The sequence below is a fragment of the Mesoplodon mirus genome, assembly GCF_964341445.2.
Source record: "Mesoplodon mirus genome assembly, chromosome: 5".
In the NCBI taxonomy this organism is placed as follows: domain Eukaryota; kingdom Metazoa; phylum Chordata; class Mammalia; order Artiodactyla; family Ziphiidae; genus Mesoplodon; species Mesoplodon mirus.
In genome coordinates this window covers 44,450,712-44,478,081 of record NC_138980.1, presented here as the reverse complement: position 1 = coordinate 44,478,081, position 27,370 = coordinate 44,450,712, and the positions used below count along the sequence as shown (strand labels likewise).

The 27,370-nt window shown below is 56.9% G+C and overlaps 1 protein-coding gene across 9 annotated transcripts in view; it reads left to right on the top strand.

Annotated features, from left to right (window-relative positions):
* Positions 1 to 27,370, top strand: part of MAST3 (microtubule associated serine/threonine kinase 3) — a gene marked incomplete at its 5' end in the record, with an annotated part of 38,484 nt that overhangs the window by 1,332 nt on the left and 9,782 nt on the right. The window contains 19 exons of one of the 9 annotated variants that reach the window (XM_082623982.1): positions 4,294 to 4,325; positions 6,810 to 6,890; positions 14,927 to 15,015; positions 15,097 to 15,169; positions 15,359 to 15,379; positions 15,907 to 15,985; positions 16,667 to 16,827; positions 17,027 to 17,102; positions 17,395 to 17,604; positions 17,703 to 17,804; positions 18,079 to 18,211; positions 19,753 to 19,817; positions 20,240 to 20,325; positions 21,182 to 21,390; positions 22,076 to 22,214; positions 25,003 to 25,135; positions 25,291 to 25,456; positions 25,997 to 26,098; positions 26,786 to 26,908. In XM_082623982.1, the coding sequence (XP_082480108.1) occupies positions 4,294 to 4,325; positions 6,810 to 6,890; positions 14,927 to 15,015; positions 15,097 to 15,169; positions 15,359 to 15,379; positions 15,907 to 15,985; positions 16,667 to 16,827; positions 17,027 to 17,102; positions 17,395 to 17,604; positions 17,703 to 17,804; positions 18,079 to 18,211; positions 19,753 to 19,817; positions 20,240 to 20,325; positions 21,182 to 21,390; positions 22,076 to 22,214; positions 25,003 to 25,135; positions 25,291 to 25,456; positions 25,997 to 26,098; positions 26,786 to 26,908 (2,080 nt within the window). Of the gene's footprint in view, positions 1 to 4,293; positions 4,326 to 6,163; positions 6,526 to 6,809; positions 6,891 to 11,891; positions 12,183 to 14,926; positions 15,016 to 15,096; positions 15,170 to 15,358; positions 15,380 to 15,906; positions 15,986 to 16,666; positions 16,828 to 17,026; positions 17,103 to 17,394; positions 17,605 to 17,702; positions 17,805 to 18,078; positions 18,212 to 19,752; positions 19,818 to 20,239; positions 20,326 to 21,181; positions 21,391 to 22,075; positions 22,215 to 25,002; positions 25,136 to 25,290; positions 25,457 to 25,996; positions 26,099 to 26,785; positions 26,909 to 27,370 lie in introns of those variants that run through there. The other 8 variants (XM_082623977.1, XM_082623975.1, XM_082623979.1 and 5 more) reach the window with 8 other exon arrangements.

Below are 27,370 nucleotides of genomic sequence, written 5' to 3'. Positions count from 1 at the left end.
CACTGAGGCCGAGGAGGGAGGGGAAAGGCAGGCCTTGAACCCGGGCTGCAGAACTGCGAACTTGTTGGGAGGTGAAGGAAGAGAGTGTTTCGGTTGGGAGTCAGGGAGGGTGTGGGTAGAGCTGCAAGGCAGAGACCCTGAGGACATGCGGGGGGGTGGGGGGCGGGGAGGGGCCGTTGCCAGAGGCAGGAGTGGGGGGCCTGAGCATAGAGGAGGGGGTGCAGCAGGACTGGTTTGCAGTGGGGTGTTGTTGGGAAACAAGCCCCGCCCGGAGCCCCAGATAGATTTGAGCCCTGCCTGCAGGGCTCTTAAAATAGAGAAACCGCCTTCGGGTAGGCGAATGGGGGGTGCAGCTGACGTCAGAAACGGGGGGGTTGCTGTTCCATGGGGAAGAGGCACCCATTCCCTGATGACGAGTCCCATGTTACAAACGGGGAAACTGAGGCTCATAGAATCATAGCCTCTGTCCAGGTGTCACAGTGTGTAAGGCGACAGAGGATTTGAACCCAGGCAGGTCTGCCTCTCCCTCCAGCCCAACCCCACACTGGCAGGCCTCCATCCAAGGAGGCGGAGGGGCAAGTAGGGTTTGCCCGGTTGAGTGAGGGCATTCTGGACAGAGGGAACAGCACGTGCAAATGCCCAGAGGTATGCAACCATATGTATTTATGGGGAAGCTAGAAGCCATTTCTTAGCGCTAGAACTGGGCATGTGAGATGGGACCATCTGCTTCCAGGGCTTCCAGCGCTGATTTTGAAGAGGTTAGACTTTCTTCCTAGGGTGATTGGGAGCTATGGAAGGTGATGGAACAGGGGAGGTCATGTCAGATCTGAGGGCTTTGAAAGACTCTTCTGGAGCAGGTGGGGGCCAGAAAGGGGGCCAGGAACCAGGAAGGCATCTAGAGTAAAGGACCAAGTAGGAGACACATGAAAATAATTTTTAAAATAACAGTAGAAGTGTAAATAACTGCTCACATTAAGGGACATCTACAAATGCTAAGCACTGTACATGCATTTAGTTCTCCAACAGCCCAAGAGATTATTAGCCTCATTTTTCAGAGGGGGAAACTGAGGCTCAGAGAAGGAAAATAACATCCAGGAAGTCAGGGAGTTGGAATTCTAAGTGGTCTGGCACTTGAGGGTGCAAAGATGTTGAGGGCCTTGGTTTGGGGCATCAGTCACACACTTCTTTGATTGGAGCCCAGAGCGCCCCCAGCCAATCAGGTCAGAGCCAATCAGATACCCTGGAGGGTGATCCTTGCCAAAGATCAAAGAGTCAATTCATGAAAGCTTGAGGAAGTCAGGTGCTGATTGGCCAGTCCAGACAATAGGTGGGGGTATCCTGGCCAATCTGACTGTGGCAATGCAGGGCGTGCGGTTGACTGAGTACTAGGAGGTTGTAAACAGGACCTGGCTTGGCCTGTGGACCACCAGTTTGCATTGGCTGTGGGTAAGGGGAAGAGGTGGAGACTGGCCCTTTCTGGTTTGGGTTAAGCTCAGTCTTCTGTGTAGCATTTGTAGGCGCCAGTTAACATAAGCTGTTATTACTAGGACTACTACCACTATTATTTTATCATTTTTTTCATCATCTCCCACTTTGCCCTTTGCTTAACAAACGACAGAATTTTAAAAGCAGATCCCCAAAGAGAGCATCCAGGGACAGAGAAGGTGGCCAGTCTGTGTCTGGACTTTGTCTCTCCTGCTGCTGGGGAAGCTCCCTGGAAGGTTCATCTGGCATCCTCACGGTCCGGTTCCACTATTCTCCTCCTCCAGGAAGCCCTCCGGCTGGTGCCATGTGGTCCCTGCTGACCTCTCTCTCTTCGCTCCAGCTGCCAACTTCCGATGAGACTTGGTGCCCACTGGGCTGAGTCCCACCTCCACCCTACTGTTTCCCACTAGCCTGCTAGCCCAGCCTGAAACCCTCCTCCTGGAACTCTTTTGGCTCCCCTCTCCCTCCAGCCCCTTCTCTTCCTCTGGGTCCCTACTAATGCCTCCAGTATGGGGGTGTCCATGCCCTACCCTGTCTCCTTCAGAATGTGGGTTCCTCCGGGTGGAGCTGAGGCTTCTGGTGAGGAGGCAGCATCTCCCAGCCCAGTCAAGCCCAGAAGAGGATGCCATAAATATTATCTTTAAAGGGCAGTTCCGGGGGGTTAGACCACCCCCACCCCCACCCCCACCCCCTTTCTAGGCGGGAGCCACTCGCTGAGGAACAGCTGGCAAAGAGGGGGCTGAAGGCAAGAGCAGATGGCGCAGGGAGCAGAGGGTCCGGGGGTGGTGCCGGGAGAGTTCCATGTGGGCCCAGCGTTCCACTGAGCCTTTGTAGGGGGGCTGCTGACCGTCCCTCACCTCTCGGTGCAACTTCACATCTTTTTGTATTTTGGAAGTAAATTAAAATTTGTGGTTAAATTGGTAGTTATTAACCTCACAAAATCATTCTCTGGGCTCTGATTGATCAAAGCTTCCCCCAGCGCCAGGCCCTGAGCCTGCTACTTGATTCCTCCCAGGGCCCTATGTAACTGGACCATTTTCCAAAGGAGGAAACTGAGGCACAGACGGCTGAAGTCGCTTGTCGGGGGTCACACAGCCCAGATTAGGGAGCCAGACTGGGAACCCAGGACTGTCAGTGTTTTGGAAGGGAATGGCTGGGATGGGGTGTGGGGGGGGCGGCACGTGTGGGCACAGCAAGAACCCCTGAGTTCAGATCCCAGCTCCTTACTGTTTTGCGGGTTAGTAGGGGAGGAGGAAGCTGGCATGAGATCTCATAACAACCAGAGGGGGCCGAAGGAGAGCCTAATGGTGGTGGTGGTGGTGGTGGGTCTATGAACGTTTGCGCAGAATGATAGTGAGCTCTCCATCCCCAGAGGTATTCAAGCAAACAAGGGGACCTCAGGGTGGCAGGTGAGCCTCCTCCCACCTTGAAGGGCTCTGACTTGATTTTCTCAGCTCAAGGTAGCTGGGGTCCAGCCTCAGGGCGACGCCCCATCCCCGCAGATCCTCCTCTTCCCCTGCCTGGAGACCCTGTTAACCCCTCCCAGCCCTGTCATCCCGAGCCCAGCAGCTTCCGGCCCCCTTCAATTGGCTGCGGGGGCTGATGACATCATTGGTTGCCATGACGAACGCCCAACTCTGGATGTGGGCAGCCCTGAGCCCACCGAGGTAAAAATAGTCCTGCATCCTCGACGCAACCGCCCCAGTGTGTGTGTGTGTGTGTGTGTGGTGTCCAGAGACCTGGATTCCCGGCCCTACCTCCGTCGAGAGATGTGGGCAGCTGCTGCCCTCCGCGCCTCAGTTTCCCCGCCTGTAAAAAGGCCTCTGCTCCTGATGCGTAGTAGCGGCTCAGTAAATGTGAATAAAATTTAGCAAGTATTGCGATAGTCTGCGAAGGCCCTTACTGAGCTCAACAGTAAGTAACACAACAACAATAATTTCTGATCATTTTTACCCCAGAACCCTCTTACATTATCTCCAAATTACAGATGGGGAAACCAAAGCACAGGTAGTACCAGTCACTTGGCTCAAGGTTCCACGGCCAAGAGAGAACAGATGATAGATCTGGACCCAGGTCTGGGTGTCCTCAGATTCTAAACTTGTGCTATACAGCCTTTTGAGAATTAAAAAGCCCTCTTGGGCAAGCCACATTTGAGGGTGGACTCTGGGGTCACAGTGGAACCCAAGCACAGGGCTTTCTGCCCTATATATGGTGAGGACACCCAGGGTTGGTGCAGATCGGCTTGCTGAGCTCTAAAAGAGTCTTCAATAGGTAGTCACTGGTCAGTGTGCCCAGCCCCCACCAATGACCAGGACCCAAACCTGCATAGATTCTGCAGAGGGTGAGCAGGGAATGGCTTTCAGATCTGGGAGGGGACAGGGTGAGGATGACAAAGGAATCTCCCTTTTCTCAATAGATTATTAGTATTTAGCCACTACTGACATACTTCTTTGTAAATATAACTAATTTATTTTGAATAATGACTTTTTAAAAATGTAAGTAGGGGAGCTGAGAAGGGAGGTAGATTGGGAATCTGAAAGGGCTTCCTAGAGGAAGGGACGCTTGAGCTGAAACCTGAAGGATGAGCTTCAATTAACAAGCACCAGAAGGGAGGGAAAGTGGTCCTGGCAGAAGATACAGCTGGTGCAAAGGCCCTGAGGCAGGGCTGAGTCCAATGTGTGGGGTGAGCAGAAAAGAGGCATTGGTTGGAACAGGGTGAACAAGGGGCCAACTGGGAAATGAGGTGGGTGGAAAGCTAGGGATGAGAAGGGTTTGTCTCCTTGAGAATGACCCCTGTTTTCTTTTCAGAAGGAGCTGAGCCTACCACGCCGGGGACGTGGGTGAGTTCACCTGGGGCCAGTGGGCTGGGTGGGGCCCTGTGGCCCTGGGCACAGATAGTTCAGCAGCAGCCTCCAAATTGTGAATTTATTTAATAATTACTACAAAGCTTCTCACCTTGATCCTGCCCCAGTGTGTGCAAAGTACTTCACAGGCGCCTCACGTGGCCCTCACCACAGGCTGGGAGGTGAGGTACAAACTATGCCAGTTTGCAAACGAGGAAACTGAGGTGCATAAGGGTTGCATCGCTGGCTGTAAAGCAACCAACTTGAAAAGGTGGCATCCAGAGTCCAGACTGTAGAATTCCAGTCAAGTATCCTGGAACCAGCTTGCATGCCTCCCATGACAGGAAGCTCACTCTATTTTGGGGAACACCGGCAGAAAATCATACACTTCAGGGTCACATTAATGTTCCTGGCGATTGGCATTTTGAGATCCCAAAAGCTCAAAAAACATTTGTTCAGTGCCTTCCCCTGTTTACAGATGGGGAAACCAAAGCCCAGGAGGGGGAGGAGTTTGCCTTGTACTGGTGGTCTGGGGGAGTGTGAGTGCAGACACTCCCTCTTTGGAGGCTGCGTTTGCCTAAGTTGGGGGTGGGAATTCCCTTGCGCCTCAGTGAAATCACTCACTCAACAAACATTTTTTTAGGATCTACTGTGTGCTGGGCTCTGTTCCAGGCACAGGGGACACGGTGACAAGTCAATGCTGGACCCTGCCCATGGAGCTTGCACTCTATTGGAGAGAGTGATGAAGTGGTATTATACAGGGGAGAAATTAAACAGAGACAGACAGAGGGGGCTGGAGGGTGGCTTTAGCCCTGAAGATGTGGGATCTCTTAGAGGAGGTGACATTTGAGACTAGATCTGGAAGAGGAGGAAGAGCCAGGGGGAAAGTGTGGGGGGAACAGCATTCCAGGCAGAGGGAACAGCATGGTCAAAGGTACTGAGGTGCGAACTAGCTTGGCATTGGAAAAACAGCATGGAGACGGGGTAGCTGGGGTGAAGTGAGCATAGGGGAGGTGGAGGGAGAGGAGAAGGGGTAGGTCCTGGGGGTTGGATGAGAGTTTGAAATCTGATGGTGGGGCTGGTGTCAGAGTAGCCCCTAAGCCCAGACCATCTCTTGTTGGACTGGGGATAGTGCATCTGGTGGGGAGGGCCCTGAGGACCCCAGTAGGGGCGGGGCTTGGACACTGCCCGGAAGGCAGGCACTGTCCCCAGCCTTTGCCCAGGCTGGGGGCGGGGTAGTGGACCGTGAATCAGTACAAACCACTGAGGGCAGAGTCCTGGGCCTCGGAGTAGGACCAGAACAAAGACTACCTGAGGGGTGTCTAGTCTTTGCCACCTGCGGTGTGCCTGACTGGGTCCAACCAGGATTTCAAGGGGGCCATGGCCAGACACAGACAACCGCAAACCTTCGGAGTCTGGGCTGGGCAGGAGGGAGGGTGGGGCTCGGAGCGCCAGGGGTCCACGTGTAGGGAGGAGGCTGGTGGGGCTGAATTCGGATATGAATGAGGGGGATGACTGACTGGGCAGAGGGAACCCAGGGAAACAAAGTGCCGTAGGCGTGGTCGGGGCCTCCCGTGTGCGCCGGGATGGGGACACCCGCTGCGGGCGGCCGGGAACGCCTGGGCTGAGCGGCTGCGGGTGGGAGGATTGGGGTGGGGCACGCACACCGTGGATTGGTGTCCGAGAGACACCCCCCCGGGGGCGGGGCTGGGCGGGGCTGGGTGAGCGCGGAGGTACGGCCTCGACCGGGAAGGGGCGGGGCCAGTTGATGGAGCAAAAAGTCCGGCGGAGTAGGCAGTGACTGCCCCTCCTTTCCGGCCGTGCAGCTCGGGGGCTCGATACCCGGCACCTTCAGCGTCCCTGCCCGGGAGGCGTGGGACCGCGGCTCCCGCCTCGCACAATCCGACCTTTGCTGCGGGTCTGTGCCTGCGCGCAGGTGCGGGGCTCCGAGCCCCGCCCCGGGACGGAGAGAGCCCGCCCCAACCGCCCCCCACGGCGGCCCAGGCCCCACTCCGCGTCTGTCTCGCCTGCCAGGCGTGCTGTCCCGGCGTCCGCGACTGTCTGTCTGTCCGATCGCGACACAATCAGGGCTTGGCGGCCACGAAGGGGGCGTCAGTACCCGGTCGCGTAGACGCGGCCCCGGCCTCGGCATGAAGTCCCGCAGGGACAAGCTGCACATCCCGGCGCTGACCCTCGAGTGAGTGCTTGGACCTGGAAGGGGAGATTTGGGGGAAGAGGGGCAGGCTGACAACCACCCTTCTTCCGTGTCTCTGTTCAAGTCGCCCCAAGTCGCACCGCCGCCTCCAGGGAGCCCTCCCAAGTCAACGGTCTGGCCCCGCCCTCGCGGCCTGCGCGAGATCTCGTATCCCCAGCCTCAGGCCCCTTCTCCCTAAGGAAACCACAACCCCGGTCCCGTCTCCCGATTCGGCCACACGCAGGGGCCGTTGCCGGGTTCACCGTCCCCGGCCTCTTTCTTTGCAGTCTGTCTCCAAGCAGCCAGAGCCCGTCCTTGCTGAGTCCCAGCAGCCCCTGCAGCCCCTCACTGGGCCTGCACCCCTGGAGGTAAGTGACAGCGTGCGCGGGCGGGGCTCGGACATCGCCCCGGCACCCCAGAGACTTGGAAGCTGCCCAGACCCAGCTCCCCACCAAGGTACTGTGGGCTGGTGACATGGACTCTCTGGGCCTCAGTTTACCTCTCCATAAAATGGCACTGTGATCCACACTAGGACCATGATGGGAAAATTCCATATTCAGTCATAGGCAGCAGGTTCCCCCTTCAGATAGATGGTCAGGGCAAGGCCAGAACTTGAGCTGTTGCCCAAGGACTTCCTCGAGACAGGTGCTGGGTTCCCAGCCTGCTCAGGGCCCTGCTGAATTGGCCTGGCCTCCGCTGGCCGGAAAGCTCCTCCCTGTGAATGTGTGTACACACACACTCCTAAAGCTCCTCCCTGTGAATGTGTGTACACACACACACACACACACACACACACACACTCCTAACCCTGAGAGTCCACCATCAGAGCCCTGTGCACTGAAGTCAACCAGGCCAAGTGGTATAGGGAGAAAAGAACCAGCTTGACTGAGTGCCCCAAGTGCCTTCTGTCCCCTCTGCAACCCTGGGAGAGAAGCACCCTTTCTGATCCCATTGCCCAGCGGAGGAAACTGAGGTTCAGAGAGGAGACACCAGTTCTCCTGGTTCAGTACGTCTGGGGACCAAGTCAGGGCCAGCTTTGCCATCAGAGTCTGTTGAGGGTTTGAGCCACTCTCTGCGACGGCGGGGTCTCAGGGTCTTGCCCCTGTATGGGAGAGAACATCAGGGTTATAGTGGGCGCCTCACACAGCTTGGGCAAAAATTCAGGGAGGGGACAGATGTACAGGTCAATGATGTCTAGAATTTGATGGCCCATCAACCATTTACACCTTAGTGTGAATTAGCTGCTCAGACTCTTCCCATGGGCCTTTAGTGGGGAGAAGAGAGAACACTTTGGAGCCCACACTGGGAGCTGGGCAACAGGCAGGTACCTTCATTAAGCAGGCATCTACTGTGTGCCAGGTGCTAAGGGCATAGCTGTGAACAAGATGAACATAGTTTCTCCCTCATGAGGCTCTCAGTCAGTTCTCAGGGAGTAGGCAATGAACAAGGGAATGGACAAACAAGACACATTCAGACAGAGACCACTTAATGTGGTGTTTGAGCCAAGGCCTGAGCAGAACTAGGGGAAGAGAAGCACCAAGCAGAGGGAACTGCACATGCAAAGGTCCTGAGGCAGGGCCAAGATTTTTAAAGCCCCTGTGGCTACCTTGGGGGAAGAAAGGTTGGCTGGGGACAGGGGACAGGAATGGAGGTGGCAGAGGCAGGGAAGTGGCTAGGGCAACATCTAGGTGGGAGATGGTGGGGCCTGGACCAGCCTGGGGTGTCCAATGGGAGGCAGAGACTGTGTCGCCCCCATTTAGCTGAGGAGAAACTCAGCTTGGAACCTCAGAGTGTGTTGTCCAGAGGCACCCTGAGAGAGAGTGTCAGGCCAGATCTGACTCTGGGTCCTTGGCCTCAACCTCAGGTGAGGACAAGATGAGGGGAGGGACCTGTTGAGAGCAGATAAGCCAGTTTTACCAGGGGGAAATAGAGGCAGAGAGTTTGGGACTCTAGCTGAGTCCACTGGCCCCCTTGCTTGCCACCAGGGGGCAGCAGAGCCCCGTTGACTTGGGCCAGGCAAGGAAATGGGTACCTGCCTCCCCTGCTCCAAGGGGAATAAGCCCACATTTGTCCCTTCAGCCTCCAAGGCCCTATGGGTCCAGCTCCTGTGATGAACCACCCCCCTGCCCCACGTCCTCCCATCCACCTCTCCAGTGCTCACCCTATTCTAGCCGTGCAGCTTCCTGGACTGCCAGAATATAAGCTGGCCAGCCTCAGGGCCTTTGCACTTGTTGTCCCCCCTGCCCAGAGCTCCGCTTTCTCTGTTTACTCTTTTATCCATTTGTCAAGTCTCCATCAAGCTCTCAGATAGGAAGCCTTTCGTGACTAAACCTCCCCGCCCCTGCCCCACCCCACCATAAGGGCCCCCAAGCCCCAGTTGCATCCATTATGCACATCCATTTCCCTCATCCTGACCCCATCATGGTTGTGATTTCCATGTTTTCTTGTGTGATTATTGAGTTGTTTTTCTCATCCAAAGGTTTTAGAGCCCCTTGAAAGCCTGACCTGGATCTGTCCTGGTCATCCTATAGCCTCAGGCAGGGCCTGCTATACATCAGGTGCTCAATTAATGCTTGTGGCGCAGACAAATGGGAAGCAGCTGGGAGGGCTCTACCTGTGGTGCTGGTGGGGAGCAGTTTGAAGAGAAGGTCATGAGTTGGGCCCATATGGCCAAGGGGACAACAAAGAGGCTGTTCCAGGCAGGAACAGCATTGTCAGAGGTGTGTTCCCTCTGGGGCCTTGGACACCAAGGACGGGAAGAATTTGGATTTTCTACCGAGGGCACTGGGAGCCGCATAAAGTATGGGGCCTAGAGGGGCATGGACAGCTCATGGGCAGGTAGGAAGGGCTGGGGTGGCCCTACCAATGTGGGGTCGGAGATGAGGGTCTGTATGTCCACCTCGGGCTTTCCTATTTACACAGTTACTGGCACAAGCAGAGAGAGGCAAAGTCTGAGGCACAGTTAGGATTCGAGCTCTAGGAAAGAGATTTACCCAGGAGTGTGAATTTGCTGTAAAATGAGGAGCCGTGGAGGGTGTGTGAGTAGGGGAGGGGCTTGATCTAGTGGGCAAGGGGCTGGCACCAGAGGTCACTTGATCAGCCAGCCTTTCAGGGGAGGTCTTTGCCATGGCCACAGGCCCTCTGGATTGCCAGCTGTAACCCTGTTCTGCAGAGGAGGAAACTGAGGCCAGATGGGCGTGGGAGAAGCAGCTGCTGGGGATGCCAACACAATGGGCATAGTGGGAGGCACGTAGGCAGCACAGACTGGGGATGATGGGCAGCTCCTTTACTAACTGTGTGCAGAAGTGTCCCCGGCACACATGGTAGGGGGAGCTTGTGGACACATCATGTTAGCCTATGGTGCATGAGACCGTGGCTTCATCCCCACTTGGGTCCCCAGGCCTATGGGACCTCGAATTCCTCCCATGCAGGAGGCTCTGTTTCCCGTATGTGGCTCAGGCTAAACACCTGAGGATCATGGGTGACCTCTCTTATCCTCATCTACACATATGACCCCACAGCAGAGCCTGTTCTTTAGCCTCAGAATAAGTCCAGGATCCACCCACTTTACTCCACAGCCCCACCCTGGTCCAGGCCTGTGTCCTCCCCTCCCAGATCCTGTTACAGCCCCTCACTAGCCTCCTGCCACCTCCACTCCTGCCCCCAACAGCTCCTGTTCCTCATGGCAGACATGGGGGGTGGTTTACAAGCTTAGTCCAGATCACACCCTCCTGCTGCTCACACATCCTTCATGACTCCCTGTTGCTGCTGTAGTAAAACTGCACTCCTCCCTGTAGCCCACAAGGCCCACATGGTGAGTCTTGCTGGCATCTTCCCCTCAGTCCTGCTTCAGGGCCTTTGCATGAGCTGTGCTCCCTTCCTGGGATGCTCTTTCTCCATGGCTGGCTCTTCTTCCTTCTCGATGTCTCACTTCTGGCTGCAGTGTCACGTCAGAGAGGCCTCCTGGCTAAAGTTGTCCTTTGCCAGCCTTACCCCTGTTCTTTTCCTTCCTCAACTTCAGTGTGTGAAATTAACTTGTTCATTTAATTGTTTCCTGTTCACTCTCTGCCTCCCCTACCAGACTGGGGACTCCTGGGGGCAGGGATTATTTGTGGCCTGCATCCCCAGGGTTCAGTACAAGGGCAGACACATAGTAGGTGCTCAATGTTTGTTGAGTGAATGAGTGGCCAGATATGGGTTGTTTGAGCCCCAGTCTGGGGGTGTGGAGAGCAGGCCTGGGGAGACAGCAGATATCTGGGCCACTGCGTGTGGGCCACCTGAAGGTGACACTGGGCTTGGAGGGAGTCTGAGAGACTTGAGAAGCAAAATGGGTGGCAAGATAGATGGGCAGGGTTAGGGCTACACATCAGGCAGCAACACCCCCTGTACGCCTCAGTTTTCTCAGATGTGGGGTCTGGGCTCCAGGTCAGTCCTGCCTGGGCCAGTTCCCAAAGTGTTGTGAGGCCTGTGGGGGGTCCACCTTCAGGGTGACACTGTCCCCGACTTCCTGGGGCTGTCATGAAAGGAGGAAGCATTAATTCACAGTCTACTGTGTGAGACATTCCATAGTGAAGATGAACTGTACCCCCAGCTCTGTACCAGGCACTTTCTGTGCCTCTGATTTTATTCCATTTTCACAAAGGGACATGTGTATATGGGGAACCAGAGGCCTGGAAGTTTGCCTAATGCTAACGTTTATCAAACGTTTACCAGGCACTCTTGGGACGCACAGTGTAATCTTCATGTCAGCCCCATTTTCCTCCCATCTTACAGTTGAGAATACTGAGGCTTGAGAAGTTAAATCCGGCATCTGATTCCTGATAGTAGCCAGGCTGATGGCCTTTTCCATCATACAGACAGGAAGAGCATATCAGATGCCCTGACTCAGTTTGCTAAACACACCCTCTGTGCCAGTCCAGCGCTGGAAGATGCTGGGACCTCAAGGAGCCCAAGCCTGGGGAAGACAGAGCTGGACAGACACAAGAGGAGACCTCCTGAAGGAGGGGACGCTGAGTTTTGCCAGGCAGGAAAGGCATTCCAAGGAGTAGAGCCAGCGTGGGGGCGGTAGCATGAGCTGGGCCAAGCCGCTGAATGGGTCTTGAGTGCCGCACTCAGAAGGGGTTAGCGCCTAGGTAGGGGAGAAAGGGGCGCGATCGGATTTACATTTTGAAGGAAGGGAGCCAACTTCGAAGGAAGCTACATCCAGGTACCGCCAACGCCCCGCCCCCGCCTCCCGCAAGCCTAGCAACGTCCCGCCCCTCCGCCCGCGGCCATGGCAACGCCACGCCCACCAGCCAGCACGCGGGTTCGCAGGCCTTGCTTCCGCGTCGTTCGCCCCACCCCGCCAGGCCAGGCCCCGCCCCCGCGCTGTCCTGGGCGGGGTTCCAGGCCTCGCTCCCGGGCTCGCGCTTCCTCCTCGCCCCCTAGCCCCAGCCCCGCGACGCGTCCCCGCCCCTCACCGCGGGGCTCCCGGGGCAGATCCCACCGTGAAGGTTCGCGTCCCGCCGCCGCTGGTTGCGCCCCCGCGCCTCTCGGGCCTCTGGCGGCGGCGGCGGCACAAAGGGAAGCAGCATGTCCGATCCTAGCTACTGGACGGCGGTGGCGGCGCCCGGCCACCGGAGCCGCCTGGCCAAGGGCGCGCTGCTGCAGCGCTCCAAGAGGTAGGGGGCTTCGCGCGGGCAAAGGCGCGGCGGCGGACCGAGCAGACACGAGTTGCCAAAAGTGTGTCTCGGCAGCGCGGGGAGGGCCACTGTGTGCGGCGATAGGGGGAAGTGGGCGGATGCTTTGGGATCCAGGTATCCCCTGGGGTCCCAGGCACCCTCCTTTCACCGCTCCTTACCCAAATTGGGGTGTTTGTCCGCCGGGGTCGCAGCTCAGGTGGTGACAGAAGCAGCAGGGATTTGGGACTGAATCAGAATTCAAACCTGTCCTCTGGGCAGACCTGGAGAAGAGCTTCTTGGAAAAACTGAAGGCTGTTTAGTCCCTGGGGCCCAGTCAGCGGAAATGATGGTTCGGAAGCGAATATTTGCTGCAGGAGGATGGTGTGCTTGTCGGTTATGGGGGGGTGGGGGGAAATCACGGTGTTCTATCCAGAGCAAAGTGGAGTCTCAGTTTCTTCTGAAAGGCAGAGAAGCTAAGTGAGGGCTGTGAGCTCTGCTGGACCTGCGTTGAAATTCCAGCTCAGCCACTGTCAGGCTGTGTGCCTTCAGGCAGTTCCTTAACCCCTCTGTGCTTGAATGTCTCACCAGTGCTTGGTCGGGGCATTCCCAGAGGGGAGCACAGGCAAAGGCTGGACGGTGGGACCAGCTGCTGAAAGACCTTGAATGACTAATCCAGGGTTTAGGCTCTTCTTCCAGAACCTGGGGAGCCACAGAAGGCTCATGGGCACCTCAGGGATCAGGTGCAGGAAACTGGCCTCAGGCCCCTCTTTTCTGACATAATTCTCACTCTCTGTTGTGCCACAGGGCTGGTTATTGAAAAACTAGGCAGCTCCTCAGGGTCCTGGGCCTTCTCTAGGGAGGGCTGAGCACACAGTTGGTGCTCAGTAGATGCTCGGGAATTGAACAGATGATGCCCAGTTCCCCTTTGAGATCTCAGATTTGGTTGTTTTCAAGAAAGCCCTGCCTGAGAGCAAGGGGGAGGCTCCCAGTGTTTTTCCCAAATGCTGTTGGAAGTGAAAAATGATGCATTGGGGTGCAGTGTGGGGGTGAAGGGCTGGAAGAGGATGTGGGCTGTCGGATGTGTGTGTGTTGGGGGGGTGGTGACAGGAAGTTTTGCAGGAACCTGTGGGTTTCGCTTTTGCTTTTGCACCTCAGACTAGAGGACAATCTCTGCGGCTGATGGCATCTGTGGCCTCAGTTTTCCAGGCTGGGAAATGGGTGCAGCTGGTCTCTCCCTGCTCTGGGCTTATTGGTATTGGCAGATGTTGGTGATTTAATTCGCTGGAGAGGTATTGCTTGCTCTCCCACCATGCACCAGGCCCTGTGAGCAATGTCAGGAGAAAGATGACAATATACGTACATGCCGCAATTTACCCAGTGCCAGGCCCAAAGCTGAGCACTGTGTATGCACCTTTGCAAAGTATACAGATGGGGAAACAGGCTCAGCGGAGCAGCTGCACATGGAGCCGTGGATAGGCTAAACCCCTCCTCCGTGCATGTGTTGTCTCCTGAGCCAGTTGCTGACCTCATTCTCCTTGGCCTGCACTGTGCCTTCTGCCTGGGACGCCATTCCTGGCCCTGTGAGGCCTCGAGGTGTCATCTCTCCCTCCCTGCGCAGTTCTCCCGCCAAGGCTGGGCTGCGTTGGCGGCTCAGGCTGTGTGGGCTGATGCACTTGTCGAGAGCAATCGGAGCCGTTGCCGGGCGACTGCCGGAGTGGGTGGGGGGTACAGTGTCGCTCCCAACTTCCCTCTGCTAGGGCGGGGGCTGGGGCCAGGGCACATATGGGAATTACTGGGCAAGGGTGGGGGGGGCACCTGGGCCAGGGTTCTGGCGGCCAGGAGGGAGCTGGGATGAAGGGAGGAAAACATGTGGGCAAAAGTTCGGCAGAACAGGGACTCCCCTGATGGTCCGGTGGGTAAGACTCAGCGCTCCCAATGCAGGGGGCGCCCGGGTTTGATCCCTGGTCGGGGAGCTAGATCCCGCGTGCCGCAACTAAAAGATCCCGCATGCTGCAACTAAAAGATCCCGTGTGCCGCAACGAGGATCCCATGTGCGGAAACTGAGACCCGGTGTAGCCAAAATAAAATAAATAAATAAACAAATAAACTTTTTTTTTTAAAAAAACATTCTTTGAAAAAAAAAAAAGTTTGGTAGAACAAGAACAGGACCCAATGTGCAAGATGCTGGCTTTAGGGTTTCCAAGGATCAGATTGGCGTTTTAGGGGGATCTTGGGGAGGGGGTCTGCTCAGAGATTGGAGCAGTGGCCCTGGGAAAAGGTGCATAAAATGGAGTGGGCGCCTGCCTCAACCCACCTGTGGGTTCCAGGATCCTCTCCAACCTCTGCCTTATTTGCCATTGTTCCTGGCAGTGGCCATGATGTGGGCAAGGCTGTGGGGGTGGGATTGTGGAGCAAACTTCCCCCCCCACCCGGCATTGCGCAGCATGCGGAACTTCCCCCACCAGAGATCGAACCCGTGCCTCCTGCATTGGAAACGTGGAGTCTTAACCACTGGACCGCTGGGGAAGTCCTGGGCGTGGGATTGTGAACACAGAAGCTGGAGAAGTTGGGCCAGGGCTATGACATTGGAGCGGGGCGGTCCGCCTGGGGAGCAGAGAGAGAGTGGTCGCCCCCAGCTTCCTGTCCTGCCCTGAAGCCATCACCCATGTGCTCCCGGCTGAGCATGTGGTCCTCTGAAGCAGGAGTCCTGGACCTGACCTTGTCCCCACCTTCCCCCCCGACAGCTGCCGCAGCGGGAACCGCAAGAGCCTGGTGGTAGGAACACCCTCGCCGACCCTTTCCCGGCCCCTGTCACCACTGTCCATCCCAACAGGTGAGCGTGGGGGCAAGCGGGGTGGGGTGGGAGTGTTCTGTCTCCACCCCCACTGACTCAGTTCCCCCACGTCCTCCTCAGCAGGCAGCAGCCCCCTGGATAGTCCTCGGAACTTCTCAGCTGCATCTGCTATCAACTTTCCTTTTGCCCGGAGGTGAGTGGTCTCCGGCTCTGGGGGATGGTGTTGACTTGATGGACGAGGGGACAGGCAGGGGCATGGACGTGGTGGCTGGACCTGCCTCCTCATTAGCCTTTTCCCCACCCCTGGCCTCTGCCCTGCTGTGGTCTCTCCTCTGGCTTCCGCCCCTGGCAAATGCACGCATGCACGCACGGTCTCCTGCAGCCACATCCCGAGCACAGACAGGTAATTTCTATGAGCCCTCCGGGAGGGGGAGGGGGAGGGGGTGGCATGGCTTGGTCCAGGAATCACTCATTCACTGAAAGTTGTTAATTCACTTAACAAGACCTGATAGAGGACCTGTTATGTGCCAGGCACTTAGATGTCACTTATTCATTCAACAACGTTTATTCAGTGCCTGCTGGATGCCGTGCCCTACACTGGGGGCTGAGGAATGAGAGGCTGGACTTTGGCCCTCAGGGAGTCCTCAGTCTGGTGGGAGTGGCCAGCGTGTACCCCAGCAGCTGCAACTCAGAGAGCAGCTTTGATGGGGGACGAACTGGCCGCTGGTGTCAGGGAAGAATTCCTGGAGGAGGCAGCTGAAGAACATGGAGAAAACACACAGTGGACTTGTTCACCCTGTATTCCGGTTCTTGGCCTTTTCAGAAGGTCCTTCCTCCAATGGGGCCAGGATTGGCCAGCCACAGTGCCTGCCCTTGGTCCCCACAAGCTGCAGGGGCCGTGCCTTCCTTCCAACTTCTCATTCTCTCCAGGGCCGACGGCAGAAGATGGTCCCTCGCGTCCCTCCCGTCTTCTGGCTATGGAACCAACACGCCCAGCTCCACTCTCTCGGTACCCACAAGTCCTACCTTGGCAGGCAAACAGGGGAGTGCCAAGTTGGGGGTGGGGAAGACACGTCATTGGGGTTTTTTTTTTTTTTTTTTTTGCGGTACGCGGGCCTCTCACTGTTGTGGCCTCTCCAGCTGCGGAGCACAGGCTCCAGACGCACAGGCTCAGCGGTCATGGCTCACGGGCCTAGCTGCTCCGCGGCATGTGGGATCTTCCCGGACCGGGGCACGAACCCGTGTCCCCTGCATCGGCAGGCGGACTCTCAACCACTGCACCACCAGGGAAGCCCCTTTGGGGTTTTTTTTAAGGTGTTGGATAGTTATCCAATCAGCAAACATCCTGGCTGGCCCCTCTGTGCCCCATTTTGGGCAACGTTGGGGCATCCCTGAAAGGACCCAGCCTCAGCCCCAAGGGGCTCCTGGTCCAGGGTACACAGATATCCTCATCCTTGTGTGGTCAGGGAAGGCCTGGTCAGAGGGGGTCTTGGGGCTGCCAAGGGAACAGGTAGGGAAGGCTTCCTGGAAGAGGGGACAGCAAAGCTGGAGTTTTGAGGGATGCATAGGAGCCAGGCGGGAGAGTTACCATCTGATGACCAGCAGACAGCCTGAGCCTTCAGGGGTAATGCTGGGGTCCTGGCTGTGGCACTGACCATGAACCCATGGCCCCGATACCCCCTCCTGCCAGTCGAGCTCATCCTCCAGGGAGCGCCTCCACCAGCTTCCTTTCCAGCCGACGCCGGACGAACTATGCTTCCTGTCCAAGCATTTCCGCAGCTCAGAGAGCATGGCTGATGAGGAGGGCGGCCACCACTCACCTCGCCTTCGGCCCCGCTCCCGCAGCCTCAGGTGGGCCTCGACTTCTGACCCCAGCCCCAGCCCCTCCCTGGGCTGGCTTTGGGACCCACATCGTGGCTCCTCCTCCACCTTTGGTCCTGACCGTGCACAAGCCTGGCCTCCGGCCCTTGGCCCTCAGACCTGACTCAGCCGCCCTTCCCTGGGCTGTGTTTTGGGTCCCATGTCATAAGCCAGTTGTCCCCTCCTTCAGCCCTGGACGCACAACAGGGGCCTTCGACAATGAGATCGTCATGATGAATCACGTGTACCGGGAGAGATTCCCCAAGGTGGGCAGCGCCTGGCGGCTAGACCAGCCCCAGCTCCCTCCATGTTGCTGTCCCTCCAATGGCACCTGCTGTCTTCCTGGCTGCGTCCCCCCATCTGTTGTCCATTTCTGTTTTTCCCTATCTCTCTGTCTCAAACTCCCCCCTCCCCCACCCGCACCTATACACGTTGCTTCTTCTCCTCCAATCTTTGGACCCCATCATCACTTCTCTCTCTCCCGCCCCCATCTGCGCATGTCGCTCCCCAGCCCCATCCAATGACCAGGTCACCCCATCTCCCCCGCTCCCCACCCAGGCCACAGCACAGATGGAGGGCCGTCTGCAGGAGTTTCTGGCCGCCTTCTCACCCGGCGCCCGGCTGGCACTGGCTGACGGCGTCCTGGGTTTCATCCACCACCAAATCATCGAGCTGGCCCGCGACTGCCTGGCCAAGTCTGGAGAGGCTCTTGTCACCTCCCGCTACTTCCTGGAGATGCAGGAGAAGCTGGAGAGGCTGCTGCAGGATGTGCGTGGGGGCAGGGGAGCGCAGGGTTTAGGGGTCCCCAAGGAGGGCAGGGCAGGACCAAGGGCCTGTGGATGATGCTAACACCCATCTGCCCCCAGGCCCATGAGCGCTCAGACAGTGAGGAAGTTGGCTTCATTGTCCAGCTCGTCCGGAAGCTGCTGATCATCATCTCGCGGCCAGCGAGGCTCCTCGAGTGCCTGGTGAGTGTCTTGGCACATGGCCAGGTGCCGGGCTGAGTCCAGGCACCCAACAGTCCTGCCGAGATACAAGAGACAGGCCCCATCGTATAGGGCTTTGAGAGGAATGCTGGGGGCTGCCAGGCTGCGGCGGGCTTCCCAGAGGAGGGGCCGGGAGCTAAGATCCCAGGGACGAGTTGGAGCCGCTGGTGAGGATGCTTCAGACAGAGGGAGCGGCGTGTGCAAAGGCCTGCAGGTGGGACTAGGCCTCGGCTGACCAACCCCTCTGCACCCCCAGGAGTTTGACCCTGAGGAGTTTTACCACCTGCTGGAGGCTGCCGAGGGCCAGGCCCGCGAGGGCCAGGGCATCAAGACGGACCTGCCGCGGTACATCATTGGGCAGCTGGGCCTGGCTAAGGACCCCCTCCAGGGTGAGCTGGGGGTGGGGCAGAAAGAAGAAACTGGGGCGAGATTGCGGTGGAGCCGGGATTCCAACCCACGTCCATCTGACTCCAGAGCCGCCACACTGTCCTTCCTCTCTCTTTGGCCCTGTCCTCAGCCACCTGCAGGGCATATTATGGGGAAAGTGCCCAGGGTTCTGGGGTAAGGTGGCCACTAGTTGGAGCCCCTGACCTGCGAAGTCCTCAAATGCTAAGTCAAGTTGGGCCAGGGTGCCAGGGGACCACCTTTAGCAGTGGCATTCACGTTGTCCTGTGAATTCACAAAGCACTTTCCCAATTTCATCCTACTGTGGCCCGGGAAGTAGGACCCGGGAAGTGGGAGTCAGATGGGGCAGCCCATGGGCACGACCGAGGTGGCCGAGAACCCCCCAGCCAGGACGGGAACAACCCAGACATGGTGCTAGGGGAGCATTGAACCTGGCCTGGTCCAGGGGTGGTTGGGGGAGCTCTGGGAAGAGAGGATATTCAGGCTGGGGCCTGGAGGATGGAAAGGTGTGCAGATTCAGGGGAGAGAGAAAATGAACCGGGCAAGGGGAATGGTGAAGGCAAAGGTCCTGAGGTGGGTCTGTGTCTGGCGTGTTGGAAGAGCAGTGAGGAAAGGAGTGTGGCTGAGGAAGGAGGGGAGCTGGGGGGAGGCGACGGGGTCAGCAGGGACCAGCCGCAGTGGCCAGCGTCCACTGGGATTGGGCTGCCATTGTCCCCATTTAAAGCTGGAGAGACTGAGGCTCCAGGCAGATGAGATTGAGCTGGGGTTCAGGCCCAGGTGTGCCCAAGGCCAGATCACCCGTGGACTAGCCGTGTGGCCGCAGCCAACCTCTTTTCTGTCTCATGAAGATGACGCAGGTGGCACTGTGGGTGGGCCCGGGTGTGAGAGGAAACACGAAGTGGCCAGGCAGGCAGGTGGCAGCTGAGGCTGTGGGGGCAGATCATCTACCCAGCACCGCGCAGTGGGCCCACTGACGGTGGGACGGGTGGGCTGCATTTGAACCCGGGCCTCCCTCACCCAGAGGCTCCACTGCCTCATCTTAGCCTTGCTCTGTGACCGCAAGACACTGTCTTCATGGTCACCGTCACTGCTGATGTTCACCAACTGCACACTCCTACCTGGGGCCGCCCCTCTGCTAAGCCCCAGGGCTGGAAACTAAGGGGGCTCGCCTGGGCCATGCCCTGAGCTGAGGAGGATGTTAAGAGCCATCACCCAGAGGGGCAGCGTCACAGCCGGTGTTCACAGGCCCAAGACTTGGGGCCAGGGTTCAAGGTAGGCTGAGCATTTGGAGCCTGGGCTTCCCACTGGCCCTTCTAGAAGGTTCCTTAGTCGTTGTTCAGTCCAGCTTCCTGGGTTTGACCGACACCTGGACGCAGTAGGGGCTGAATGACAGTATCGTGAGAGCTGGTCAGAGGAGGCACCATTTCCCCAGCCCAGGATGAGCCCTGGAGGCCTCCGGAAGTCTCTGGGTGGTGGAGGGGCAGGGCTCAGAAACCCCATTTGAGGCTCCTCCCTCATTTTACAGAGATGGTGCCTCTGAGTCACCTTGATGACAGTGGAGGACAGCCCCCAGCACCGGAGTCCCCAGAAGTAAGACGCAGAGCTTTGGCGGCCCCACCTGTCTTGTTCTTTTGATGGTAGACCAGGTGGCCATGAGAAGGGCTGGGTTTGCTGTTTGCTGAGGTTTTGCATATAGCAGGTGCTTAATGAACGCCTGTGACTTTGGGGGGAATGGTGGGGCCAGGTGAGCCTGCCCTGCCATGGAGGTTGGGCAGGGCAGGGTTGGAGGGGGCACTGGAAAGGGGAGCTTTGCAGAATGTGTAGGAGTTTTCTGCAAGGAGGGCAGCATGGCTTAAGCAAAAGCTCAAACTCAGAAGCTGAGTTTGAGAAGTTTGTATAAGAGAAGAGGTAGCGTCAGGTGCCAGGACCAGCAGTTGGGACTTGGGGGCAGGAAGAACGCAGCCTGCTCTGCGGTGGGGCAGGACCCTGACCCCTCTTGCCACCCCCCGCAGAGTCGTGCCCTGGTCGGCGCTTCACGGAGGAAGCCCTGTGAGAGCGACTTCGAGACTATCAAACTCATTAGCAATGGGGCCTACGGGTGAGTCCTTGGGTACCCTGTAGACCCATTTCTCAGATGCCCATGGGGATGGCTGAAGCCCACACAGCCCCTGAGTGTGCAGACAGGGAAACTGAGGCCTGAAGAGGGAAGTGGAGGCACAAAACAGCAGGGGCATGGCCTTGGAAGGGCTTGTCCGTGATCTAGGTCCTTCTTGCCCCAGGTGTTTGGGGTTCTAGGAATTTGGGGACTGAGCAAGGAAAAAGATGGCCACACGATGGCAGTAGCGTGCGCCAAGCATTCTTTAAGTGCCGCTTTGACGGATTTGCTTTGTGGGAGCGGGGAGGAGTCCCTCACAACATAAGACCCTTGTGGGGTCTGGGTCGGAGGGGGGCTTGCAGAGGAGGCTTCTGTGTCCAAGCTTATGTGGCCACAGCACAGTGGGGAGTCTCTGGGTCAGAGAGCTCCACGGGGCAGGAGCAGCTTGGGGTCTTTAATAGCCCCAGCGTTTATCTTATCTACAAGGTATGCAAAACCAGCAGGCTCTAAATGGCTAAAAATCTGCTTATTTGACTTGTAGTTAAAGCGATTTGAGTGTGTGCCAGCGGGGCTTTTGAGCTAATGGGTCTCAGTCGGCTGTGAAGAAATAAACAACCTAGGGGTCATCTTTGGCTCTTTATATGACACCAGGGAGAGTGGCTTAAACCCACGGGGTGGCTGCTTTGGGAGAAGGGAGGGCCGGGTAAAGAGAACAGGTGTCCCGGGTGGAGGGCACAGCACAGACAAAGGCACAGCGGGTTGGGTTCTGGACCCAGGTCGGGTCCCAGTGCTTGCCGGGACCTGGATCTCGGGCCTCAGTGAGCCCGGCTCCGCCCCCCCCCGCCCTGCCCCGCCCCAGGGCCGTCTACCTGGTGCGGCACCGGGAAACGAGGCAGCGCTTTGCCATCAAGAAGATCAACAAGCAGAACCTGATCCTTCGCAACCAGATCCAGCAGGTCTTCGTGGAGCGCGACATCCTCACCTTCGCTGAGAACCCGTTTGTGGTCAGCATGTTCTGCTCGTTCGAGACCCGACGCCACTTGTGCATGGTTATGGAGTATGTGGAAGGTGCGGTCACTGGGGCTTGCGTGCCTCCAGAGCAATGGAGAGCTTACTCCTTATCCAGAAGAAATACCTTATCCCTCCTTTGATCAAGCCCGCAGTCTGCTCTGTCCTCCATGGGGTCCCAGCCTGCCTTGGGGGACCCTCAGTCTGTGGTGGGGGACCCAGCCTCAGGGAGTTGGAACTGGGGGATCCCAAAGAGAAGTGTGAGGGAAGGACCCTAGGGTATAGGGGTAGGATGGACAGCCTAGGCAGGAGGGACTGGTGGGCAGGGGCCTAGAGGCTAGAGCAAGAGCAGCGAAGGGAGGGAGGCGTGCGTCAGAAGGACTGGGGGGTTGGGGACCAGGGTGAGGAGTTGTGGGATCAGGTTTGCAGTTCAGGAAAGAGCAGGGCCTTCAGGTAAGTGCAGGACATGCATTTACCAAGCTGCTGCTGGGTGAGGAGAGGAAGCATGCACTTAGGAGGCACCAGCTGTGTACAGGGGAAGGGACTGTGCACTTAACAGAGCTGCTGCCCTGCCAGGGGAAAATCAGAAGGCAGGGTCTGCCTATCCTCCCGCCCCTCCCAGGTCCCCACCCCAATTCAGGACAGATTGGAGACACTTTGCAGAAGGTGGGGAGGGCACATAGGCACAAGTCTGGGCACGGCTGTAGAGCCGAGGGCCTCTGTGAGCACGTCCACCCCTCTGCAGGCGGCGACTGTGCCACGCTCCTAAAGAACATGGGCCCGCTGCCCGTGGATATGGCCCGCATGTACTTCGCCGAGACGGTGCTTGCACTGGAGTACCTGCACAACTATGGCATCGTGCACAGGGACCTCAAGCCAGACAAGTGAGTGGCCTGGACTCTCAGGGGGCGGGGCTCAGAGTAGCCTGGGGGCGGGGCCTCTGAGTGGGTCTGGGACTGCTCAGGAGCCCCACCATCTAGATTCTGCTGGCATCATGGGCCCCCTGCTGGTAGAAAGCAGGGATCTTGACAATGTTGAGCACCTGGTGTGTACTGAAGAGAGCAGGTATTTAATAGGCGCCTGCTGTGTGCAGGAGAAGGACAGTGCACTTATCGAGGTGCTGGCCAGGCAATGTGAGGGGTCACAGACTGGACAGGGGAAGGGACCAGGCACTCACAGCTGCTGCCACACAAGGGAAGTGAACGTGCACTTATGAGGCACCAGCTATATACAAAGAACAGGGACATGCACTTTGCAAGACCTTATGTGCAGAGAAAGGGACTGCATGTCTTGAGCTCCTGCTGTGTATTAGTGCAGGGAAGAAAGAGAGTCCTAGGGTGTTTATTTTATTCTAGCTTCTAGTAAGCACCTACTGAGTGCCCGGTGCTCTCTGGGTGACTGAAAAACACAAGTGTGAGTGTGAATAATCCCTCATGCTTTGTAACCCTTTCATAATTTTCAAAGCACTCTTCCCTGCATTAGTTGAGCACCTCCTGTGTACAGAGGAAAGGGCTGCTCTTTCATCAAGTGCCCTTTGGATACCAGGCAAGAAGTGTGAGTTTCTCAGGTACTTGCCATGTGGAGGTGTGGACATAAGCGTTAAGAGTCTGCATGTTTTCAGGGCATCTTGTAGTTTGCAAGTGGCTTAGAAAACAAAGCACCTGTATTTGGCACCTGCTGTATACCTGGGCCTGTGCTCACCGTTTGAAGGAACCCAGACGGCGGTATAACTAACTTCTTACACACTGATGACCCTTTTGAGTTTATAAAGCACATCTTTTAGCTGGTGTGTATTTATTGGACACCAGCTGTGTAAAGGTGATCAGAACAACAGTTATTAGGCAATGACTGTGTGTCAGTCCCCGAACACTGCAGCTATCTTTTTATAAAGTTTTTATGTTGAGGTCAGCATGCATTGAGCACCTACTGTGTGCCAGGGACATGGCTCCCTTTCTCCAGTGGAGGTACTTGCTATGTGGAGACGTGAACATAAGCCTTAAGAGCCCTGCATGTTTTCAGGGCATCTTGTTGTTTGCGAGTGGCTTAGAAAACAAAGCAAATGTGTGTTGGCATCTACTGTGTACCTGGGCCTCTGTTCTCGACGCTCTAAGGCTGCTTGCTTTGTGCCCATCGGGTCTCTGTGGGATCATCCTGGAGTAGGATCTTCCAAGTGTCCCCAAGGCAGGACCTGCCCCTCCCAAGCTCAGGACTCTCATCTGAAAAACGGTGTGGGAAGGTGCAGCCCTGGAGGGTTCAGGGAGAGATAGGCCCGCACAGTTGGTGCTCCAGAAAAATATTTTTTCCTCTTTTCTTCAGAAAATTTCAAATACACCCCAAGTCAGGAGAAGGTACATTTGTTTGCTAGGGCTGCCCTAACAAAGTACCACAGACTCGGGGGCTTAAACAACAGAAATTTATTCTCACAGTTCTGGAGGCCAGAAGTCCAAAATCAAGGTGTCGGCCGGGCCGCACTCCCTCTGAAGGTGATGGGGAAGGATGTGTTCCAGGCCTTTCTCTTGGCTTCTGGTAGTCCCTAGGCTGTGGTGCTCCTCCTGTGTGCATGTCTGTGTCCAAATTCCCCCTTTTTATTTTATTTATTTATTTTTTAACTTTTAAAAACATTTATTTATTTATTTGGTTGCACTGGGTCTTAGTTGCAGCAGGTGGGCTCCTTAGTTTCGGCTCGCCAGCTCCTTAGTTGCGACATGCATGTGGGATCTAGTTCCCTGACCAGGGATAGAACCTGGGCCACCTGCATTGGGAGCTCTGAGTGTTAACCACTGGACCACCACAGAAGTCCCCAGAAATTTATTTTTAAATGGGCAGATGTCCCCAGGAGGTGCGTGAAAATGTGACTTTATAAAATAAAGCTGGCGCATATCATTTTATCACTTAAAATATTTATATACTTAAGCTTGCAGGAGAACATGAACAGCAGCATACATGGTAGGTGTGTAAGTTTTAAGAAACTGGTGCGCCCATGAGAGGCACAAATATTTCTGTACACAGCAGGTGCTAAAGACATGTTCACTTAACAATAGGTGCTTACAAAGTGTTCAGTTTGTTAAAATCATGGATGCATGTACAAGAATATGCTGTAGATCCCCCCCAGGAGGTGTTCACGAAACGTTTTATTTTTTTATTTTTATTTTTTTTCTTTTTGCGGTATGCGGGCCTCTCACTGTTGTGGCCTCTCCCGTTGCGGAGCACAGGCTCCGGATGCGCAGGCCCAGCGGCCATGGCTCACGGGCCCAGCCGCTCCGCGGCATATGGGATCCTCCCAGACCGGGGCACGAACCCGTATCCCCTGCATCGGCAGGCGGACTCTCAACCACTGCGCCACCAGGGAGGCCCCACGAAACGTTTTAATGCCCAGTGGGGACATGCTGTGATTCTCAGGAACCTAATTTTTGCACAGCGGAGTATACAGTAGGTGCTCAAGAGCAACACCAGATGCACCCAGTTGGTGCACAGAGATGTTTGCCAAATTTGTAATATTGCCCAAGACCCGTTGGTTCTTTCAACAATGTGATCATGCACGGGCAGTGCTTTCTGATCCATGGAGGGGTCGGGCCACCTCCTGTAGGACTAAGTTCTGGGTGGGCGAGGGGGCGGGAGCGGCCAAGCACGTCGGGCCCCCCAGACCTGAGCTCACCACCCGCCTGCCCACAGCCTGCTCATCACCTCGCTCGGCCACATCAAGCTAACTGACTTCGGCCTGTCTAAGATCGGGCTCATGAGTATGGCCACCAACCTCTACGAGGGCCACATCGAGAAGGACACTCGGGAGTTCGTGGACAAGCAGGTGGGCGGGGCTGCCTCCCTCTGCCTGAAGCCTGAGCCCAGGACATGGGGAGACTTTGCAGCAAAAAGGAGAAAATAAACTATCCCTGTAATTCTACCCACACTTTCTTCCCTGGCTGGGGGCGGTCTTTCATTTCTCTGTCCCACCTGGCCCAGGTATGCGGGACGCCTGAGTACATCGCCCCGGAGGTGATCTTCCGCCAGGGCTACGGGAAGCCAGTGGACTGGTGGGCCATGGGCGTCGTCCTCTACGAATTCCTGGTGGGCTGTGTGCCGTTCTTCGGAGATACCCCTGAGGAACTCTTTGGCCAGGTGGTCAGTGGTGCGTTCCCCCTGCCCTGTCGCCCCAGGTTTAAGTCTCAGCCCCACTTTGGCTCTGGTCGGTGGTCCCCCCTGCCTTTGCCGGGGAGGGGAGCAGGCCCACTTGTGGATTGGGCACCTATGGCGTCCTAGCCCCAGCTGAGCCGTGGGAGCACAGCCAAGGGCGAGACGGACAGTAAGGGAGATAAATAAGCAAATTATGGAGTAATCAGAGGCAAAAAATGCCAAGGGGAGAAGGAAGCAGGAAGAAGGGAGGGGGTGGGGGGGCGGGTGCAGGGGTGCTCTATTAAATAGAGAGTCACGCAGGGCCACACTGGGTGACGTGTGGGCAAAGACTTAAAGGAGTGAGAGGGAGTCACAGAGATGGATGAAGGGAAGGTGCTCAGGGCAGACGGCACAGCCAGAACAAAGGCTGTATGGGACCAAGCCTGGTATGCTGAAGGAGCAGAGGAGGCTGGTGGCTTGGAGCATAGGAAGGGGAGGTGGTAGGAGGTGCTAAGAAGCGCTGTCCCCAGTCCCTCATTCCCTCCTCTCATTTTAGATGAGATCATGTGGCCAGAGGGGGACGAAGCCCTTCCAGCTGACGCCCAGGACCTCATCACCAGGCTGCTCCGACAGAGCCCCCTGGACCGTCTGGGCACTGGTACGTAGGTGTGGGTGAGGCCCAGGTGGGTAGGATGGGGGCTGGGGTAAACAAGAGTTCTATTTGAGAGGCTGCATAGAGGAGGGGGACTTGAAACTGGGGTTTTGAAGGATGCATAGGAGCTCACCAAGAACTAGCATGAGATTTTGAAGAGTAGCAGGTAGCTGGATCTGGTTCAGACAAGGGGCACTGAGGCTGTGTATATGAGCCTGCCAGGTCACCATGGGCTGTGTCCTACGTTCCCCAAGGCCCAGTCCAGTGGATCCCACTGTCCCAAGTTTCCCCAGCCACCAAAATATTGATTAAGGGACTATTTAATATTCATGCAGCCACCCATTATGTGGCCACTACAGATCACACTCAGGATGAAGCTTGGCCGCTGCAGAGGACTATGGGGGCTGAGGTTGGGGAACAGGATACAGTCAGCTCTGCTCCATGGGGTAGAAACATGTGGAAAAAGCCCCCTCCTAAGGTTCTGGGGTTTCTCCAGGTGATGGGATCTCAGAATCCAGCAGAGGGAAGAGCAGGGCCTGGGTTCTAGCCCTAGCTTGGTTCCCCTATGGGCTCTTAAAGGCTCGTTTCCCCTCCCATCTTTCTGGTTCTGTGTTGGCCAAGTTCGGGTTCATAATTGGCCCAGGGGGCCATGGGGGGTGGGGACCAGCAGGGCTCAGCCAGGCATGTCTGCAGGAGGCACCCACGAAGTAAAGCAGCACCCCTTCTTCTGGACACTGGACTGGGCGGGGCTTCTGCGACACAAGGCCGAGTTCGTGCCGCAGCTTGAAGCTGAGGACGACACCAGCTACTTCGACAGTAAGCAGGGGTCCAGGAGGCGGGCTGTGCTGTCCCACGATCTCCTGGGGTGGTGAGGGGTGTCTAACAGGGTCTCCACCCCAGCTTGGTGCCTCGGCCTGGGCCTGCAGCTTCCAACTTCCTGAGCTTTCCAAGAAGCTGGGTCATGTCTGCTGGCTGCCCCCCTGCCTGGATTTCCTATGCATCTGAACTCAGGAGGCTGTCGCACCACCTTGGGTTGCGGGAGGGGAAACCAAGGCACTGAGTGTGGCAGCCCTTGCCTGGGGGTCCCCCAGCAGGTTCAGCCTCCTGAGTGTCAGCCCTGACCAGGCATGGAGCCCTGCCTGTCATACAGGAGGGTGGGGTGCCTCGCTTAGCTTTGGTGGAGGGGGTCCCCTCGAGCACTTCAGTTGAGCTCATACAAATCTCCTTCTCCCCAGTCGGGGCTCTGGCCAAGCACAGAGTAAACGCCCTTGGCTTCCA